At 35.9% G+C, this 23,032-nt stretch overlaps 1 protein-coding gene across 1 annotated transcript in view; it reads left to right on the top strand.

Moving 5' to 3' along the window:
- Positions 1-23,032, top strand: part of LRP6 (LDL receptor related protein 6) — a 166,111-nt gene that overhangs the window by 108,335 nt on the left and 34,744 nt on the right. The window contains exons 8-15 of the mRNA XM_055336765.1: positions 4,385-4,601; positions 5,176-5,465; positions 6,747-6,973; positions 9,170-9,354; positions 9,988-10,314; positions 17,410-17,612; positions 19,864-20,075; positions 21,150-21,340. Of these exons, the coding sequence (XP_055192740.1) occupies positions 4,385-4,601; positions 5,176-5,465; positions 6,747-6,973; positions 9,170-9,354; positions 9,988-10,314; positions 17,410-17,612; positions 19,864-20,075; positions 21,150-21,340 (1,852 nt within the window). The remainder of the gene's footprint in view (positions 1-4,384; positions 4,602-5,175; positions 5,466-6,746; positions 6,974-9,169; positions 9,355-9,987; positions 10,315-17,409; positions 17,613-19,863; positions 20,076-21,149; positions 21,341-23,032) is intronic.

The following is a 23,032-nucleotide window of genomic DNA, read 5'->3' as shown; positions in this document are numbered from 1 at the left end:
TTACTGTTTTAGTTAACAAACATCTAAGTAGTGTAAGCAAACCATACAAATGTGGTTGGAAATGGGAATAAGGCTGCAGCCCTGTAGTTTTCCACTAGTTGCCAGAACATAGAAAGGTCTGTATTGTTTTTATTCTTCAGTTTAGCAGTGTGTGGTTGTATTGGTTTTTTATTTCCACATATTGTTTTATGTTAATGTTTCAGTTTTTATTTTGAAATACTATATTTAAATATATTAATTCATTACAGCCATTTAAATATAGCTGTTTACATTAAGGGACTAAGGCATTTTATTAAAATAATTTTAAAGGCCAAGAACTAACATTTGCTGAGCATCTACACATCCGATACTATCCTATATATTTAATATTATTTTCTTTAATCCTTAAATAATTTAGTGATACAAGTTCTCTTCCTGTTTTACTTGTGAGAAATAGCCTGAGGGTACCCAGTGAATGATAGAGTTTATATTTGTTATGCCAAAATGTTGTTTGCTAATGATTACATATTTGCAGAGAGCAGAAGCATAGAGAGTAACTGCTAAGTAGAAAATGCTTAATTGTGTAAACTAAATAGAAAATGCTTAATTGTGTAAACTAAAAGGATCTTTTGGAATTGTGCTTTTGTTGTTTTTCTTACTGTGATGTTCAGTTTCTTTGCCCATTATCCAAATTCTACTTAAGCTGCCATCTTTTAAGTTGTTCATTTATCAGATGAACAAACAAATGTTGCAGACTGAAACAACAAAAAGGAGAAAAGGTTGGTTGATCCTATAATGTCTTTGGAGGAAAAATTTAAATTCTGTTTTTATAAAGAAGTTCAATATTAGGCATTTAATATAGCCTGTAGATCAGCAAGTCAATTTTAATAGGAAGGCGAGTATATGGGCATTGTACAACAAAATTAATGTTAATTTATTAAATGTAAGATAATGCAGAATAGTTGATTTAAGATAATACTGAAACTAGAAATAAAATCAAGTCAGACATTTTTAACATATTATAAACTTGTATGAAAGTAGTACTTTAGAGTGTTACAGTGCATAATATTTAGCACTGTGTGTTGGACACCCTCTGATAGGATGAACTCCCCCAGCAGAGAACAGAAGTTCACTGTTAAGTATATGACATTTTAGATGAGGTAACAGTACATGTTCCAGGAGATGCAGTTCGAAATACCATAGTAGAAACTGATTCAGAGACCTTAGATTAGAACTTTATACATATTTCTTATCTTTTTACATAATAGTAGAAGCTATAAGATTTGGTAGGCTTTGAAGGGTGGTTTGCAAAGAAGAACTCGGGAAGTCTTGGAAAATAAACAACCAGGTTTGAAAAAGGAAAGGGAACAGTAAAATGAAGCGAAAAGAAGCCATCCTGGCTGTAGAAAAAGATAAGGTCATGTCATAATAGTGCCATGAAAATCCAGTGCATAGTTTCAGTGAGTGATTAGGAGTATCAAATGTTTAAAAAAGAAAAAAAAGGCAAATGAGCACAAGAACTAAGAAAAGCAAGGGAAGCAGTCATTGACCATTTTCAGTAGATTTATTTCATCTGAGTCATGACTTCATTGGAAGTCAATTGTTGAGAGTTAAGGGACTGAGTGGTAAGAGATCCAGATCACATTCAAAAAAATATGGCAGGAAAAATAGAATAATTCAACTTTAAACCATGTCTTTTTAAGTTGGGGGAAAATGTGTTGTGCTAAAGACAGAAAAAAAAGGACCTTGTGGAGATGGAGATACTGAAGATCTGGGAAAGAAGAAAATAGTATTGAGAGGAAGTTCTTGTAAGGAGGTTAGAGGAAGATGCTGGAGTCAAGAGATAATCTATGTATTAGGATGGGGGTAAAAGTACAGAGTTTTAAAAAATAAACTTTCCTTACCTCAAATAAAGATGTTTCTGTCATAGGTCTAATAAAGGAAAGCTTTTTCACTATGATCACTGTTTCCAGGCAGTAATACAGTAGGGCCAGAAAATCTTTCTTGGAGCTCTGCTTTTAGGAGGGATCAGGAATGTATTCATTCTCCAAAAATACGGAGTAATGTGGTTGGTGTTTTTTTTTTTTTTTTTTAACATGGGTTTAAAATTTTTACATGGTTTTAAAATTTGGGCAAGAATACCTTTCATTCATTCAAATGGGTAAGCTGTAGGACCTAAGGGTAAGACCTGTTACATAAATTTTCATTTCCATATATTATTTATTTATTTATTTATTTATGATTTTATTTATTCATGAGAGAGAGAGAGAGGCAGAGACACAGGCAGAGGGAGAAGCAGGCTCCATGCAGGGAGCCTGATGTGGGACTCGATCCTGGGTCTCCAGGATCATACCCTGGGCCAAAGGCGGCGTAAAACCACTGAGCCATCCGGGCTGCCCTCATTTCCATTTTAGAAAGGTTTCTTTAAGTGTCTTAGGAAACTATCTCCTTTTAAATATTATTTGACAAATATTTATTGAGTTCTTTGTTAGACTAATAGTATATGTGGTCAACACATAAATGGATGAATTAGTTTCCTGCTATTCTAGAGGTCACATTCTAGTTAGGTATGTAAACAAATTATTGACCCTTTTTCTCTGCTTAGTCCTTTTACTCTTAAATACCAAAATAATTTTAAGATATAACATAGACATAACGTATGTCCAGGAGTGATCTGTTGTAAGAAAATATGAATGTAAAAAAATGTAGACTTATGTCTCAAATTAAGAAATTATTAACTGGGATCCCTGGGTGGCGCAGCGGTTTGGTGCCTGCCTTTGGCCCAGGGCGCGATCCTGAACACCCGGGATCGAATCCCATGTCGGGCTCCCTGTGCATGGAGTCTGCTTCTCCCTCTGCCTGTGTCTCTGCCTCTCTCTCTCTCTCTCTCTCTGTGACTATCATAAATTAATAAAAATTAAAAAAAAAGAAATTATTAACTTTACACAGTAGTGTAGGAACTAGAATAATGTTTAATTCTTTTAAACTGTTTTTTACTTATAAAAAAACATTCTGTTTGAATATAGATTTATACAGCTGGCTTAATGGAAGTCCTGCTGTATCTGATAGGAACAGATAAACATTCAGTTAATCTCTTCTATCAGATATAACTGAAATATTTATTGATAGCTTGTAAGTGAAAATACAAGGATATACACAGTTTTGCTCACTCAATTGTTAAGTACTTTGTTTTCAAGATTTGGCTGTTCTTGGAAAGTCAGCAAGAATTTTAAAATTTTAGAGAGGAGAGATAAAGATAACATCTGGTTGTCATTCCATTTAGGCGATCACAGTATTGACTTACACAGACTATTTTCTACTAATTTTATGATAAAATTAATACTTGCATAAAAGATTATGATACTGTTCTTAGGAGGGTTGGGGGAAAAAGACTTACTCCATCTTTTACAACAGATTAGTACATGTTGCTGGAATGTCAAGGAAAGAAAAGATGTCTTTGCCACTTCTAGGGAAATTGCTGAAGTTTTTAATGAGACTGTCAGAATTAATTTAATAATGTTGCTGTATAGGGTAGTTTGAAAGAGTAGGTATGTCATAGTTACTTGAAACTTAGTTTCAGAAAGTGTTATAAACTCCAGATACATTTACAATTATAATCTTAGGAGACTGAGAGATATATTGAGAGCCTTTTATCTGTAGGCTCTCAAAAAATATTTAAACAAAAACAATGAAATAAATATAGTAAGTGGAAGGAGTCCTAAAAAAGATAATAACTGGGACGCCTGTGTGGCTCGCGGTTGAGTGCCTGCCTTCGTCCCAGGGCATGATCCTGGAGTCTCGGGATCAGGTCCCACCCACATCAGGCTCCCTGCATGGGGCCTGCTTCTCCCTCTGCCTGTGTCTCTGCCTCTTTCATTCTGAGGTCTCTCATGAATAAATAAATAAAATCTAAAAATATATATATATATATATATATATATATATAATAACTATGTTTCTAAGCTGTGTGATCATATATGAATCTCGGTTTCCTTCACTGTAAAAAAGACAGAACTCTCAGGAAAAATATATTAAACAAAATATGTAATAATATAATGTATAGGAAGGTACATTAGAATATTAAATGTACAAGCAAATTTAATATTTTTTAAGTTTTACGTAGTTAATAGAGATAAATTCGTAAACTAATATTGCTAGAATTTTTAGAAGGGTAATAATTATTGAAATTGTAGAAATAGAGATAAAAATGAGCTTCTATTGAGTATTTAAAATCATTCTTGTTAAATTAGCATGCTGTCTTTTTGTAAAAGAAAGCACTATAATAGGTATAACCAAGATGACACTTTTCAGTTTTGATACAACAGGCAGTGGATTGGTTATTTTTATATATGTTTGAAGATTAAGTACACATCTTTACTTCTTGTCTTTAAACTTAAACTTGAAGGTTATGAATACTGATGGCACTGGGAGACGAGTACTAGTGGAAGATAAAATTCCTCACATATTTGGGTTTACTTTGTTGGGTGACTATGTTTACTGGACTGACTGGCAGAGGCGTAGCATCGAAAGAGTACACAAACGAAGTGCAGAAAGGGAAATCATCATAGATCAGCTTCCTGACCTCATGGGCCTAAAGGCCACAAATGTTCATCGAATCATTGGTAAGTAATTCCAAAATTCTCTCAGAGATGGAAACCAGGAATGAGAAAATATAGAAATAGTGGCTTGTAAAGCGGCAGTGTAAATTGTTGATGTGTTATGGGAATGTAGAAATCATCTGTTAATTCTTTTTTAACCAGGAATAGCCTTTTAAATGTAGGCTTTGTACTTAAAATGTAGTACATGGTCCCATTTCTGACTTTGACTAGTGCACTGGTCCTTAGGCAGTCTGGTGGTATACTGCTCCCAGGAGGTCACCATATGATGCTACCTTAGTATGGGCAGCTGAGTGGCATTGTTCATAAACTACACATCAGAACTCCTGGGTTCAAGTATTCCTCCTGCCTCAGCCTCCCAAGTAGGTGAGACTACAGGCCTGTGCCTCTGCGCCTGGCTTTTTATTCCCTGTTAATCTTAATAGTATTTTTTATGAGATTAGACTTGAATGTATATTTGGGAGCAGATATAATCATACGTCTTTGTGAACCACACCCTAGTCATTTTTAAGTGAACATGTGTTGATTGTGTCAATGTTTGTGTCCCTCTATGCCGTTTTATAATTAATGTATCTTTTAGGTTCCAACCCCTGTGCTGAGGAAAATGGGGGATGTAGCCATCTTTGCCTCTATAGGCCTCAGGGCCTCCGCTGTGCCTGCCCCATTGGCTTTGAACTCATCAGTGACATGAAAACCTGCATTGTCCCAGAGGCTTTCCTTTTGTTTTCACGGAGAGCAGATATTAGGCGAATTTCTTTGGAAACTAACAATAATAATGTGGCCATTCCTCTCACTGGTGTCAAAGAAGCTTCTGCTTTGGATTTTGATGTAACTGACAACCGCATTTACTGGACCGATATATCACTCAAGGTTAGCCCAAGAACAAGAACGTTAAAACTGAAGACTAGAAGGGAAAATTTACAAAATGTCTGAGTCTTCATGCTATGATCACTCTCCTTCATTGCTTAATAGGCAGAATTCAACAAAAGCCCTTAACTTTTTAAAGGACGTCAAAGAGAAGGTCCATTCATTATTTAATTAAGTGCTTTTTAAAATACAGGATATTTTGCTTGAGTGTTTTAAATCTGCAAGATATAATCTTTTTCTACTTTTTTTCTATTTGAGGATGATGAGTGACATTTTCTACAAGAGTCAGCAGTTATTTATCCCATATAAATGACTTCTATAGACTTGACTCTTAATTTATTTTAAACAAAATTTTGTAGTCTGGCTGAGGTAGAAAACACCAATTTGAGTTAGAGTATAGCTTTTTCCTAAAATAAATGTCAAAAAGCATACTGAATCAATAGGAAGAAAGAACTCCTGACCAGAAAATCTGGAGAATAATCTTTTTTACTTCTAGATTGTTTTTGGGCTTATTTGAGATAACTGGTGTAAAATTTGTCTAATTTGCAAATATCATGGGTATTGGAGCTAGAGTTGAATTCCAATGATCAGTAAAATCTATTAATTGAGTGAATAAATGAAGTAAATAAATATATTTTGGCTTGTATTGTATGGCCTTCTAAATTTCCTCATCTTGAAAATGGAGGTAATACTTATCTTGCAGGGCTATTTTGAGGATTAAATGAGAAAATAAATGTATACAAAGTACTTAAGGCAATGCTTGCTAAGAAGTAGCAGCTATTACTACTTTAAATTTTGGGAGGATTCAGAGTTACAGTGGTAATAATGTGATAATGGTTATATACATTTTATAATGGATAAAGTTGTTGGGATATTTTCAGATTGATATGATGACATGGTATACTCTCAAGAACCTTCAGGAAGCTGACTACCAGTTATGAGTCTACAACATTCTGGTCATATCTTTTTTTCACTTGATTACTAATAGATTACTAATAGATTTTGAAGGCAAAGTCATTCTGCTGTCTTACTGGAATAAATTTTTGATCCTTAAGAATTACAAAAATTTCTCCCTGGCTTTGATAGTAAAACTTGAGGTCACAGTTGAATTTATTAGAGATTGACATCAGGTTTTTTTCTGTGCTTGTAAAACATGTGAATTAAGAAACTATGCCTCTGGCTCTTCTGAATCCTCCCAACCAGCAAAAACCAAAACAAATACTCTTTCTGGATGGTGTTTTGTACTTAAGCCTTGTGATTCGGTTGTTACTGTTATTTTTGCAGACCATCAGCAGAGCCTTTATGAATGGCAGTGCACTGGAACATGTGGTAGAATTCGGCTTGGATTACCCAGAAGGCATGGCAGTAGACTGGCTCGGAAAGAACTTGTACTGGGCTGACACAGGAACGAATCGAATTGAGGTGTCAAAGCTTGACGGGCAGCACCGACAGGTTTTGGTGTGGAAAGACCTAGATAGTCCCAGAGCTCTTGCACTGGACCCTGCTGAAGGGTAAACAACTTTGATGCATGCATTTTTTGCAACTGTGTTGTACATGGCCTGGTTATGCATTATATCTTTGATGTCTTAAGTAGTGCTTATTTAGGACTCTAATAATTAAACCATAAGTAGGCTTTATTTTAAAACCCATTAGTTCAGGGGCACCTGGGTAGCTCATTCAGTTAAGCATCTGACTCTTGATTTTGGCTCAGGTCATGATCTGAGGGTTGTGAGATCAAACCCCACTTTGGGCTCTGCGCTCAACATGGAGTCTGCTTGAGATTCTCTTTCTCTTTTCTCCCTCCCCCTCCCCCTGCTTGCACTTGTGCACTCTCTGTCTCTCTCTAAAATAAACAAACAAAATCTTTAAAACCCATTAGTGGAGATTTCACTGATTTAGAATTACTTATTAGCTAAATTTTACTTTTGTCATTATTAACATTAGGTAGAGAAAGATTAGTGAAATGGATTAGTGTTTTAAATTACCCGGCATACTTATATGCTAATAAACAGCCTTTCTGAAGATACCAAGTTTGCATTTGCTTGCATACTCTCTCAGGTTAAACCAGATTCCAAAACCCAGTGAAATAATTCCATATACTAAGAATTAGTTGTATTTTAAAAAGCTCCATTTTAGAATATTCATTAATTCAAAATGGGCAATTAGTTTGATCATGTTTAGAAGCTTAGAGAAACTTTGATATTAAATAGTAAACTTTTCAATAAATAAATAGTTTATTTATAACATGACATTGTGTTTCAAGGATAGGTGATCCTCTGACATGATTTAGCAAGTTTTAGAAAGCCAACAGCTAAGAAATCTGAAATTTGAAGAATAATTCCACTTTTAAAAGCAGAAGTTAAAAAATAAATAAATAAATAAATAAAAGCAGAAGTTAACAATGAGAACATATAAGCATATTTACCATATCTGTAGTTTAAAAAGTTTCTTTGAAATCACATTAATTGCATTATCAGCTAGTTACCATCTAGTTAGAAGGCCATAGCAAAGAAAGTTCTTTGTGCTGACATGTCGTGATTGGATTACGGTGATCTTGATTCCAAGCATGAGTTACCAGATAGATAACTTCAATAGTTGAGACTAAGGATTCTAGTTTATGGCAACTGACATTTCTCTCACAGTTGTTTCTCTTTGCTTCTTGTGTGCACATGCCTGTCACCTGACAAATGTGAATACAGAGTGAGCCCAGGACTAACTTTAATTTTCAGAAGTGTGTTCATGCATTGTTACCAAGTCAGCCATCAGCTGACAAGCTAATGAGTAAATGTCTGTACTCAGATACTTGATGAGAGTTGGCATGTGAAGTGCTTTCCTAGTCCCCATATTCAGAATGTCTCAGAACTAGTTACTAGTTTAGTTGAAAAAGCCTTTAGCTAAGGATTAGTTTCTAGTTCTCACTCTGCCACGTGACTGAGTTGAAGAAATGAGATCATTTACATTTCTTTTATTGCTTCGGCCTCTTTACATCTGTAAAAAGCCTATACTATGGGGCTGCTCTAAGTATAATGTGGAAAACTTGAAAAAATAAAACAAAAGCAAGAGAGCGTTCTAAAATTTCACAGGGATTTATAGTAGCAGTGTCACTGTCCAGCTGACTCGATAAAGGGTGATTCATTGCTTTTATACATGTAGTATGTATCCTTGCACTGTGTGACCAAATGCATTTCAAATTTTGCTTTTTAACTTCATTTAAAGGCCATTAACTTTTACCTTTGATGTACTCCTGCAACTTGTTTTTGGGGAGAGTGATTATACAAGTTAAAAAAGAAGTCTAAAAATTTGAAAACTCAAATTACTTGTGTTTGGAAAAATATAAAAAGAAAATATTCAGAAATGAAATCAGATTCTGAGCTTAGAGCTTTAATTTTTTGGTATCTTGAATATTAGATTTATAAATGCAAGAGCTGCAGTAAGGAAATCATTGGTTTGTTTCCAGTTTCTGGGTTTTGGATGGAACAAATTCATTGGAAAGACTAAAGAAAGCTGACTCACTTCCTTTTTAGGATATGAGAAAAAAAAATATTTTGTTGAGGGTGCCAAAATAATTGAAAAAATTATAACCATGATTCTGTTTTATCAATTTCTTTGATTTAATGTGTATTTTATTTAGTTATTATGCATGAATATGACCCTTTCTCCCAAATAATCAAAAGTGAAATGTTAAACATCTGTTGTTTTGAATTTAGATTTATGTATTGGACTGAATGGGGTGGAAAACCTAAGATAGACAGAGCTGCCATGGATGGAAGTGAACGTACGACATTAGTTCCGAATGTGGGGCGGGCAAATGGCCTAACTATTGATTATGCTAAAAGGAGGCTTTATTGGACAGACCTGGACACTAACTTAATAGAATCTTCGAATATGCTTGGTAAGCTGTACTTCTTTTTATTCAGGCAGATAGTATGTTCTTTCTGTGTAAAAATCTGTGGCTGCTCTTTACCATTGGTTAGGACTATTAATAGAACATCATATGAATGTCTAGATTCTTCCTCTGTCTTTTATTGTGTCCTGTTTATTATTATTAATAGTGGGCCAGGTACTTGGATTCGCATCTCTTTATTTTGTGGAAATTTCATTATTATTGGGCTTGTAATAGAATTTATAACTCCCTAGATATTCCTGAAGTGACTTTTTGTACTAGTAAAATAAGTATATTCATTTCCATCTTTTTATTGAAGGAAGAAGAAAAATTCAACTTGTAGACCCTTATGGAGAAAAGTAAGACTGTAGTCAAAATAGACCATTTGTAGAAGTTTTAACAAACTCAGTGATTTATAGCAAGAATATAAGTTTGAATCATGGGGTCAGACTGCAGATAGATTGATTTCAGAGGACTGGTCTGGTTTTTAAATTGCTTTTAAATAAAGTGTTCTATTTTAAATTGCTTACAAATGTAATATTTTCTGAGTTACAACTTTTTTTTCTTTTTGCCAATAAGACGTATACCCTCACATGTTTCATACCTCTGATTCTCCCCTGTCTACTGCCGTTCTGAAAATAGGACTCAACCGTGAAGTTATAGCAGATGATTTGCCTCATCCTTTTGGCTTAACTCAGTACCAAGATTACATCTACTGGACTGACTGGAGCCGACGCAGCATTGAACGTGCCAACAAAACCAGTGGCCAAAACCGCACCATCATTCAGGGCCATTTGGATTATGTGATGGACATCCTTGTCTTTCACTCCTCTCGGCAGGCGGGCTGGAATGAGTGTGCTTCCAGCAATGGGCACTGCTCCCACCTCTGCTTGGCTGTTCCAGTAGGAGGTTTTGTTTGTGGATGTCCTGCCCACTACTCTCTTAATGCCGACAACAGGACTTGTAGTGGTAAGCTGCATTTCTCCCCAAAGCAAACTAGAATTTGAGGAGAAAGCAGGATTTTGAAAACACTGTGTAATTCATGTTCTTTTAGGGTTAAAAGTTGTAGAAGTCCAGAATTGATCATTTGTCTAACAAACGAGAAGGAATAAAGATGGAAAAAATGTAAGGTTTTGTAACTTACTATTTGATGATAGCTAGTTGCTGTTATAGAAAAATTAAATCTTTTACTTGAAAGCATTAAGTATTTAGTGCACAATTGCATATTGAAAAAGACAGTCATGCATTGCTATACATAATTTATATTCATTTTTATAAAAAAGCAGTATAAACAGTACAATAAAGAATCTTCAAGATATAACCTCTTTGTCCTTTGAAGTTCATAGAATAGACTAAAGATAAAAAACTGAAGTGTATAAGAGGCCAGGTGGAAAATGCATATGAGTAAATTTAGCCCTGTATGAAACATTGTAAATATATGGGAACTAGAGAGCACATGCTCTGAACATAGTGGGTGGTCGCTACTTAATTTCAATTGATGTTAGTAGATCTCCTCATCCAGTCATGAATCCAGAATTTTTTTTTTTTGGCTGCAATATCTTCTGATATTTAAATATTAGCAATACTTATATTAAACATACATTAACGACACACACACAGCACTAATAATAGCAAAACACTGTAAACAGACATTGTTGCCTTGGAGAAAGTTGGTTTATGGTTCAAGTATATGTGAAGGCCCATGTCTTTTTTTTTTTTTTTAAGATTTATTTATTCATGAGAGACACAGACTGAGGGAGAAGCAGACTCCTTGAAGGGAGCCCGATCTGGGACTCAATCCCGGATCCTGGGATCAGGCCCTGAGCCAAAGGCAGACGCTCAACCACTGAGCCACCCAGGTGTCCCAAGGCCTGTGTCTTGTTGGGTAGACAAGAACTAATTGGTAGATAGGATAAAGAAATAGAGATTTCTCAAAGAAAGAGTAAATTCATGGTAGAGACATGTTAGGATTATGACTGACTAGCAAAGATGGTAACAAAACTCCTATAGGGTATTAGATTAACTAATACTATTCAAGTATTAGTAGTATTATATAACATACATTTATAATATAGAAAATATTACATATGAATAATGTAAAATAAGTATATTTTCATATAACATTCTATAATTATATATTAAATAATATAACAAATATTACATATAATAATCATTAACTATTTAGTTAACTATTGAAATTACTTTATTATGTGCCTGAAAGTATAAGAAGTCACATGGGAAAGGATTCATTGTGTTCAGACACAAGGCTTCAGCTGTGAAAAACAATATGAGTTGATAGTTTAATGATTTGGAGTCTATGCCGCATACTAGTTTTGTGTTTTACTACAGCTAGTCACATAAACTTTTTTTTTTAAGATTTTTATTTAAGAGAGAGTATGAGTGAGCAGGGCATTGGGGCAGGGCAGAGAGAAAGAGAGAAGCAGACTCCCTGCTGAGTGGGAGTCCACAGGTGAAGCTCAATCCCAGGACCCTAAGATCATGTATGACCTGAGCTGAAGGCAGATGCTTAACCAACTGACCCACCCAGGCGCCCCCAGTCACATAAATTTTTTAAGTCTTAAATTTCTCATTTGTAAATGGGAATAATAACTACCATGTAAGGTTGCTATGAAAATTAAGACATAACATGATTTGATTGCTGTTTAGAATGTCTTTGAAGAGAAAAAGGAGTGGTAGCAGGGACGTCAACTGGACTGGTGTGGTAATCAGGTAGACTTGCTTGGGATGGTAGCAGTGGTGATGGAAAGAAGCTGGATTAAAGGTGTATTTTGAAGCTAGAGTGAACAGAACTTGTTAATGGGTTGTATGTGAGGGAAGAAAGGGAATGTAAGCAAGGATGACTTTTAGATTTTAGGTTTGAATAGTTTAGATAGGAGACAAGAAGACTAGAGAGGAAGACTAGTTTTCAGAATGAAATAAGTTTAATTTTTGGCATATTAGATTGATTTTCCTATGGGACATTGAAATAGATACATTAAATAGGTGGTTGGAGAGAGGGGAGGAAACATGAGATAGTAGATAAATTTTGGAATTGCTAGCATATGCTTAAAATGGATGAAATTATTTAGGGAGGGGATCCCTGGGTGGCTCAGCGGTTTAGCGCCTGCCTTCATGCCCAGGGCGTGATCCTGGAGTCCCAGGATCGAGTCCCACATCGGGCTCCCTGCATGGAGCCTGCTTCTCCCTCTGCCCGTGTCTCTGCCTCTTTCTTTCTCTCTCTCTCGAATAAATAAATAAAATCTTTATTAAAAAAAAGATTATTTAGGGAGAAGATTTAGAGTTGGGGTCAGCAAACTTTCTGTTAGGGCTAGAGAGTAAATATTTAGGCTTTGTGAATCATAGTTTCTCAAACCTCTTCACCTCTGTCCACTGTACCATGAAAGCAGCCATTATCAAGACATTTCTAAAATGTGTATGAATTCCCATAAACTTTATGCCAAATACAGGCAGCAGGCCAAGATACAGCTATGGGCCATAGTTTGCCAACTCCTGGTATAGAGAAAGGAAAGGATCTGGTAACCTAAGGAACTCTGTTTGAGAAGGGAAAGCAACAGCCAAAGAGGTCAAAGGAAAAGCAGGAGAGAATAGTGGCATCAGAAATAAGATTGTTCCCAAAAAGTACTATGTTGAATGCTACTGAGAGATTAAGTGAATCCTAAAATAGAATTTTCTGGATTTTTGAGTAAGTAGGTTATTAGTAACCCTAAAGAGAGTAATTGCAGGGAAATAACGGTGAAAGATAGAGTTGGTCAAAATGTGAATGGAGAAAGGGAAAGAGGTATGTTTTTTTTTAAAGAAGTTTGACTTTGAATGGAAGGAGAACATAGAGGTAGTAATGGAGGATGGAGACAAAGGGACTATGGAAAGACCTTTGGAGATCATTATTTTAGCTGCTTTTATCTGTGCATATTAGTTGGTGAGTGAAGGCTATGAGAAATCAGTGCTGAGTGTTTCTAATATCTGTCTTTGGCTACCTTTTGGTGATAGATCACTAATGTTTCAAGAAGCTTTCTGTTGTATGCTCTTTCTATAATGAGTACTATTTAATATTTGTGTAGAGATGTATTAGCCAGTGTTCTTTACCTGTACTTTTTCTTTTTCCTGTAACATTTATCACTCTTTGATACCCTATATAATTTATGTACTCTAATATTTACATATTATAACTTCTTTATTATGTTAACTGCTTTTTGTCTGTCTCTTGGAATATAAACTCCTTGAAGTAGCTTTTTTGTTTTGTTTTGTGTTTTCACTGATATATCTTAGGTGCCTAGAATAGTGCTTGATAAATAGTAATGATTCAAGAAATCATTATTAAATAAAAGGATGAAGAACCAGGACAGGACTTGGAAGAATACATATGATCTTCCATTCAATAGCTCTGTGACCTTGGGGGAAAACTTAACTTTTCTGAATTTGCTTACCTAAAAATGAAGGTGATAATTTTGGAGATTAACATCTAGAATGATGAATGACATGTTGGAAGTCCTAAATAAATGTTTGTTTCTTTTCCTTCTCAATTCTCTGAAATAATCTTATTCTTTTACTTTAAAAAGTGGTGGCCACAGGGCTCTCCATAGTTATTGTCATCTAATGCTTATTGCATCATGTGTGTGTATTCATTTATTCTTTCAATGAATTATTTATTAAATGCTACATACTGAACATTGTTTGAGCCAGTGGAAAATGTAGCAGTGGATGAAATAGACATCAGTCTCTGCCCTCATAGAGCTTCTATTCTAGTGGGACAGATATTGAACCAAATAAGTAAACTATACCATGTATTAGATGGAGATAAATGTTACAGAGAAATATTAAGAGTAAGAAAAAGTGAGGATGAGGATTGCAACATTAAATATGATAATCAGAGAAATCTTTACTGATAAAGTGACATTATGTCAAGAACTGAGGGAGGTAAGGAGATGAACTAGGTGGATATCTGAGATAAGACCTAAGTAAAGGGGATAGCAAATGCAAAGGCCCGAGGAGGGAGCAGTGCCACTGGAACAGAGTAAATAAAGAGATTAAGTTAGGGAAGAAACAGGAAGCCAAATTGTGGAATCCCTTGCTCAGTACTGAGGTGGCTGGTCTCTATGGTACCACTGTGCAAATTAGGAAAAGATGTTTCCTTGGGGCAGTCATAGGCACACACGTACATAGCTTGGCTAATGAAGTGTGGACTAGACCTTGGTCCCTACTCAGTGCCCACGGCACAGTGCACAAATGGCGCAGTCAGTTGCATGGACTTGGCCTTATAGTTAGTTTATGAAGTTCTTACACAGGAGCATCACCTCTCTTTAAGCTACAGGTGAACAACCTTCCAAAGAGCTGAAAACCTCTCTCCTACTTAACACCTCATCCCCCAACTTGTGCATGTGGCTGTCTTCATTGTGAGAATGCAAATCTCAGCCTGTATGACAGTTTTTAAATTACCATTTTGCAGGAGATAAGGGAGTTAGTGGTTATATAAATTAGATGGATTTAGGTTTACAAAATTGCATATTCTTTGTCGCTTTAAGCATGGAATGACTAATCAAGTCTTCACTGAAATAAGTTCTGAAATAAGTCAGAACATTAGCTCCCTCTTAGAGATATTGAGCCAATTAATTATAGTTGTTAATGTGATCCATGGGCTTTTTGAAACAAGCTTTTCTTTGAAGCCATATATGGCTTTGTCTTAATCTACATTTCTAGAACACCTAACTGTAGACTATAATTGAAGGTCAAAACTGGACTCAAAAAAAAAAAAAGTACCCAGTACATTGTAGAAATCAAATATATATTTGATTAATTGTTTCCCACACAGGAAAAGCTGGCAACTAAAACTCTGGAGTCTAAGCCTCTTTGTATATCTTTGTATAAGTGGTGATTATTCAGTTAGAAACTTAATTTAGAGCCTCCCCTCCCCCCCCTTTCCTTGATTTACAAGAAAGTAGTACTGCCAAAAAATAATTCTTTATTTTATTTTTTTTAATTTTTATTTATTTATGATAGAGAGAGAGAGAGAGAGAGAGAGAGAGAGAGAGAGAGAGAGGCAGAGACATAGGCAGAGGGAGAAGCAGGCTCCATGCACCGGGAGCCCGATGTGGGATTCGATCCCGGGTCTCCAGGATCGCGCCCTGGGCCAAAGGCAGGCGCCAAACCGCTGCGCCACCCAGGGATCCCCAAAAAATAATTCTTTAAAAAGAAAAAAAGATAGCAACTCTGTTGTGACATGTATTTTTACTACTTAAGGCATGGGTTCTACTGAAATTGCTAAAAGTTGTTAAGTCAATATGTGAGGGAGTTGATTCCAGATAATGGAGGGTTCCCATGGGATCATTGAAATACTTTTAAATCTTCCAAACTGGGTATGGGCTTGTAGCCAGTGAAGAATTTACATAAAGCAGAATTCTTGTGTTGTGAACATAACATTGTGTGTCAACTATGCTTCACTTAAAAAAATAAAAAAGAATTTCAGTGTTGTGAATACCAAGTTTCTTTATGAATACCAATGAGTTTCTTTGGATTGAAGCCAGTGTACATTTGGGCGTAAATGTAAAGTAAACCAGGGAACCACACATAATGGAGTTGTAAAGAATGGGGGTTAGGAGGAAATAAAGTAAGGAGTTCTGGATTGGCCATTTATGTTTATATCCATGAGAAGGACAAAATTCTACTGGATTCAGGTGATGACTGAATATCAAAAGAATAGAGTATAATTATGGAATTTATATATATATGTTTTAATGAAGATCTTCAAAATGCTGATAGACTTTGAAGTTGTCAGTAGCGCTGTAAAAATCTGTTGTTCTCTAGATATTTTCCTGCATTAAAAGTAATTATATAGTAATCAGTGGCTTAGTCCCAGAAATGGGAAATTTAGTTTCAATAGAAACTTGCATTTCTCCATTTCATAAATTTAGGACATCATAAGAACAGAATATGTTTTTTTGAGAATTAGAGATAATGACTATAAAGTATTTGTTTTTACTAGTTTTGTGTGTATGAGAGAGAGAGGAGGAAGATAGATTTTACTGGCTCTCTCTCCTTGTAAGTATAACATACACAGAATGCAAAATAAAACTTGTATCTGCAATCCATGAGTATTTGTTTAATTTCTCTTAATACCAACCTTATTTTTTAAAAAAAGATTTTATTTATTTATTTGGCAAAAAGAGAGTGAGCCTGAGCATAAGCAGAGGGAGTGGCAGAGGGAGAAGCTGATGGCCCGCTGAGCAGGGAGCCAATATGGGTGATGCAGGATACCCAGGACCCTGGGATCATGACCTCAGCTGAAGGCAGCCGCCTTTAACACAACTGAGCCACCCAGGAACCCCAATACCAAATTTATTACTGCTACTACTGATAATAATAAACAATAGTTATTTTTACTTTACATTTATATAATTTTTCATTGAGGTATAATTGACATAACTAACCTTGTAATTTTTAAAGTGTGTTCATATATGTTGTAAAATTCTTAAAGCAACTCAGTGAGCAAGACAAGATAGCTATAACCTTATTTTAGAGTAGAGCAAACTTTGATCCAAAGAGGTTCAGTGACTTAGTTATGATCAAATGATTAGATTAATGGGAGAGCTGAGACTAAAACCAACCTTGAAATTTCTGCTTTGACCAGTGGAAGCCATGGTTCTGCCACCCACAAGAATAGGTTATGGAAGAGTTAGAATTATTTGCTTTGTAGATGAAAATTTTGATAATCTTTATCAATGCTTTATTGAAATCAAGTCCTCTTTTATTTTTTCTTTCTTTATTTTTTAATATTTTTTTCCTCTTTTATAAACTCTGGACAAGATGGAACAAAATAGGCTAGAGACCTGTATCACTGGGTAAATTCATAACTGATTTGGTAGCATAGTGCTGATTAGGGTAACCTTGAGGAGAGTTTCTGGGGACATTCCAAGGGTTTTATCTTCAGCCTTACCTCTTCAGCATCTGTGTCTGTTTTGTATGAGATGCAGACAATAGGCTATCAAATATTTGGATGATAACAAGGCTTAGAGTAATTTTGTTTCAAATTTGCTCTTTTTATCCTTTAAGCTCCAACTACTTTCCTGCTCTTCAGTCAAAAGAGTGCCATCAACCGCATGGTGATTGATGAGCAGCAGAGCCCTGACATCATCCTTCCTATCCACAGTCTTCGGAATGTCCGGGCCATTGATTATGACCCACTGGACAAGCAACTCTATTGGATTGACTCACGACAAAACATGATCCGAAAAGCACAAGAAGATGGCAGCCAGGTAATTCAGGGTTCAGTTCGAAATATCTTTCTTTTGCCTGGTAATTACAGTAACCAACCACCCTATTTTACTTATTTCTTGAGTGAGAGAAAGAAAAACTGAAATTCTGGACCTAGTAGCTTTTTTCCTCCTAATAATCCTTGATAACGATAATATTATTGGAATAAAAATTGTATAAGGAAAATTTATGCTCATATGTTGGTAATGACTTTGTCACTGCCACTCATATTTGTTTATATAGTTTTTTCCACTATGGTTTCATTTACATGGAATGTTAGAAGCTTTGAAATCAAATCGACCTTGGTTTTTTTTTTTTTTTTTTTTTTTAATTTTTATTTATTTTATGATAGTCACACAGAGAGAGAGAAAGAGGCAGAGACACAGGCAGAGGGAGAAGCAGGCTCCATGCACCGGGAGCCCGACGTGGGACTCGATCCCGGGTCTCCAGAATCGCGCCCTGGGCCAAAGGCAGGCGCCAAACCGCTGCGCCACCCAGGGATCCCCCTCGACCTTGGTTTTGATCTTCGCTCTGTCACTTACTAGGATTCTTAGGAATTTTTTTTTTTTAAGATTTATTTATTTATTTGAGAGAAAGCAAGAGAGCCAGGGGGAGGGATGAGTGCAGAGCCTGACATGAGGCTTGATTCCAGGACCCTGAGCCGAAATCAAAAAGTAGGCTGCATAACTGACTGAGCCACCCAGGCACCCCTCTTATGAACTCTTTAGCTGAAAACTATGAAAAGCACATATCCCATTATCTGTTACATAGTAGGTAGAGACTCAGTAAATAACACTTTTATAAACAATTTTTAAAAGGTTTAAAGGACAGGAAACATATAACACATTCTCATTAAATTAAAAAAACATCTAGGATATGTTATCACTAACCTGATGATGGGGGAGGCTATTATTTGGTGACTATAGAGTGAGAATGAAAATATTATCATCAGGGCAGCCCAGGTGGCTCAGCGGTTTAGCACCTGCCTTCAGCCCAGGGCGTGATCCTGGAGTCCTAGGATCGAGTCCCACATTGGGCTCCCTGCATGGAGCCTGCTTCTCCCTCTGCCTGTATCTATCTGCCTCTCTCTCTCTCTCTGCCTCTCGTGAATAAATAAAATCTTTAAAAAAAAAGAAGAAAATATTATCATCAAATCTTGTCTATACCTGCATACCAGTCACGATTTGCATACTGTTATCTATACTATGTGACTTTCTTTCTGTGACTAAGCAGTTTTAGAATGGGTTTGCTTATTTGTTTTCCTTATAACAGTGATCTTGGATTTTGACTGTATCAAAATTTAGGGTGATTGGATTACTAATTTTTGATATGTCTTAATATCCCACAAAAAAGGCAAGGAAATAATATATTTAGGGGCTCTTGAGGGATTGTTAAGGAGATAACAGTTATAGTGGTATATCACAGATGCACCTTCCACGGTATAGAGCCAGAGCTAACAGGCTGGTAAATAGTAGAGAGAAATTATAGCTGTCACTATACAGCCAAGGACACAGCAGATAAACAAGATAGCCTCATTAAAGGGTATGTTAACTCAGAGTTGCCAAGTAAAAGAAATATTACTTATTCAGGTAGAACACAGATGAACTGAACCTCTCTAATTGCTTTGTTAAAAAGATTGTTTTTCAGTGGTTTGAGGATTGGAGAAAGACATGAGTGGTAGATGTGGTTTATAGCCCTAATTGGTGTATTTCTCTACAGAGTTTTTCCCTTCAGCACTATTGACATTTTTTAGGCTGTATAATTATTTGTTGTGGTGGGATGACCTACACACAGTAAGCTATTTACCAGCATCCTTGACCTCTGTCCACTAGATGTCAGTTATGCCCCCCTGGTGTGGCAATCCAGAGTGTCTCCACACAGTGCGAAATGCCCTGAGTTGAGAACCACCACTTTAATGGTATTTCTGAGGGGTGGTTCTAGCTGCTGTCCTCTCCTGTTTACAGGAGACAGCTCTTATCAACGCACTAATATGTTCCTAGAGCACCTAATATGGCCTCAGCTCTCTTATCTGCCCCATGTCATTAATAGCCAGAGTGAACATTTGAAATGTATGGTAGCAGAAAAGCACATTACACATTACAAAATGTATTAGTACAGAATGTCCAGTGAGACTTGAGATTTCCTTCTCAGGTTTGTAACCATGTACGTACACGTAAGCATTGTGAGTGATCACCTCAGGGTTCCCCAGCCTGGAGTCTGATTTTCTCTGTGTATGTCTTTTTCTTTCCCTAGGGCTTTACTGTGGTTGTGAGCTCAGTTCCAAATCAGAACCTAGAAATACAACCCTATGACCTCAGCATTGATATTTATAGCCGCTACATTTACTGGACTTGTGAGGCCACCAATGTCATTAATGTAACAAGATTAGATGGGAGATCAATTGGAGTGGTACTGAAAGGCGAACAAGACAGACCTCGAGCCATTGTGGTAAACCCGGAGAAGGGGTATGTTGCTGAAGCTGCACACAGATATCTTGGCATCTGAGACCCTCATCAACCTTCCTTTCTGCTCCTTTGTTGTTTACCTTTAAGTATCCTGTACTCTAGTGAAAAACTTGATATTCGCCATCCACCTGCCCCTGCATTTTCTTATATCCTTGCTTTCTCTGATTTTACTGCCTAGAATTTCTTTCTGTAGTCACTATTGCTGTAGTTCTCATTCCTAACCATGCCTTCAGGACCCTTTGCACTGCAGCATCCTCTGTGAAGTTTTCCTTGATCTGCCCAACCCGAGCCAGATGTGATTTCCCCCTTTTCCAAATGCCCAGCACTCTGTACCTATGCCTCTAATTATGCTTAGTCCTCTACCTTATACTTGTTTTCAGTGTTGTATTTTCTACTAGACTTTAGCTTCCTTTATGAGAAGAACTAGTATATTTTCTTTCATTCAATACAGAGCTTTACATTTGGTAAATAATACTTATTTGCAACTGAATGAATAAGCAGTTCAGCAGAGAAGTAGCTTATTGCAAAAGAGTTACAGGAAAAAGATGAGCTATAGAAGTTAAATATAAGAAATAATTCACATGTGACTTATTTTTGGTTATGAAATAGACTAATTAGAGAAGGAATTTAAAATTTTGTGTTCAAGTCTCTCTGGTTACGATTATTTTATTTATATATACTGTAATGTTCCAAAAGCATAGGTGTGCCTATGTCTATCACTTTATTTTATTTTTAAGTAATTTCTACACCCAACATAGGGCTTGAACTCACAACCCCAGGATCAAGAGTCCCATGCTCTACCAACGGAACCAGCCAGGCGCCCCAACACTTCATTTTATTAATCCATGAAAATTAACTCCCCAAAGAAAAAAAGAAATTAGTTCCCTAAGAACTTCTATATACTCTGTGTTACTGTTGTTAAAAGTAATAAAAGTATCCCATGGCCTTTAAAAAATTATATATTCTAAATTTAAAAAAAATAAGATTTTAAAATATTTTACTCCTTTTAAGAATATTCTCACTTTGTATGATTTCTTATTTTAATGAACTTACTGTTTCCTCCTTTCTCTTCAGGTATATGTATTTTACCAATCTTCAGGAAAGGTCTCCCAAAATTGAACGGGCTGCTTTGGATGGAACAGAACGGGAGGTCCTCTTTTTCAGTGGCTTAAGTAAACCAATTGCTTTAGCCCTTGATAGCAGATTGGGCAAGCTTTTTTGGGCAGATTCAGATCTCCGGCGAATTGAAAGCAGTGATCTCTCAGGTACCTAAGAAATGTATTTCCTTATTTTAATTTGAGTTATTAAGATGATTCATTACTAGAATTTGTATTTTTCTTCCATTGTATTATTTTTGCACATTTCTTTATGATTCTACTTACTAACAGGTAGTTAGCATCATGTTGGTTGGAAAGCACTTTTTCTTCAACCATTAGCATGATTAGTTCCTCTGTTATCTAGTAATTTCCTAATTTTCTTGATTTGGGCTCTATAAATAATATATTTCTAATGCTTCACTTCTTTCCTAATTCTTATGCTCTAGTTTATGTTCTCATCTTCTCTGGCCTGAGGTCTAAGCCAATGAAATCTCTTCCCTGCTGATTTTCCCCCCTGAAAGTTTATACACTGTTCCTAAATTGATTTTCTGAGCATGGTTTCTAATCATGTCACTGCTACTAAATCATGTCACTGCTACTAAAAAAATGTTCAGAATAGTCTTACAACCTGAAGAAAAAGTCTAGTTGTATACTTACATTGCTGTTTGCCTTTCACAGACCCATCATCAAACTCAAATGATCTAAACATTGCTGATGTTTTAAACAAATTAAATCATTTGTTGATTCTTCAGATATACTTTTGCTTTCTTATCTGTCTTCAGACCTCTGTCTACAATCATAGTTATTTCACTTCCCCTCTAATTTCTGATGTCCAAATACTCTATGTGGCCTCACTAGTGATCAGGTAAATGAAATTAAAATAATAAACTATGTCTATCAGAGTGGCCAAAATATGTTAAAGTTGATTATACCCAACATTGGTCAGAATGATAGAGAATGGCATGCTGTCAATGCATTTTGGTATAAATGGAATCGATAAGACCTTTTTGGAAGACAGTTTGCCAGTGAATTTCCCTCTTAGATAGGTTTTTGCTTGTTTATTTGTTTTACAGAAGTACCCATTTGTACAAAGGTCACTGCTGAGCATTATTAGTAATAGTCTGTCACAGAGAAATACATTTTGCTATATCAAGTGTATGGAATATTACAATTATTCCCCAAAAATGAGATAGATCTGTGTGCACTGATATAGAAGGATAATTTTTAAAAATAAAAATTTTTAAAAATAAAATTTATTTTAAAAATAAAATTTTTAAAAATAAAACATTGTTGTATAACAATGTTTATTAAGATCTAGTTTTTGGGATGCCTGGGTGGCTCAGCAGTTGAGCGTCTGCCTTCGGCTTAGGTTGTGATCCCGGGGTCCTGGGATCGAGTCCCACTCACATCGGGCTCCCTGCATGGAACCCTCTCCCTCTGCCTGTGTCTCTGCCTTCTCTCTCTGTACGTCTCATGAATAAAATCTTAAGGAAAAAGAGTCTAATTTTTAAAATTTAAATTAATTTTATATATGTATACACACTATAATTGATGGCAGCTTACCCTCTAAAAGTATTTATACTATGTGTGGATGCTGTACGTATACACACATACCAATAGTTGTATATACTATTAAATATATGGGTATAGGGATGCCTGGATGGCTCAGTGGTTGAGCGTCTGCCTTTGTTTAGGGCATGATCGAGTCCCACATTGGCTCCCTGGATGGAGCCTGCTTCTCCCTCTGCCTATGTCTCTGCCTCTCTTCTGTGTCTCTCATGGATAAATAAATCTTAAAAAAAAAAAAAAAAAGAAACATGGGTATATACGTTTGTATGTTCTTCGAGGAATAGGCAAGCA

This window comes from Nyctereutes procyonoides, unplaced genomic scaffold (assembly GCF_905146905.1).
Source record: "Nyctereutes procyonoides isolate TBG_1078 unplaced genomic scaffold, NYPRO_anot_genome, whole genome shotgun sequence".
Taxonomy (NCBI): Eukaryota; Metazoa; Chordata; class Mammalia; order Carnivora; family Canidae; genus Nyctereutes; species Nyctereutes procyonoides.
The sequence above is the reverse complement of the archived record's forward strand: the minus strand, read 5'-3'. Positions and strand labels throughout refer to the sequence as shown.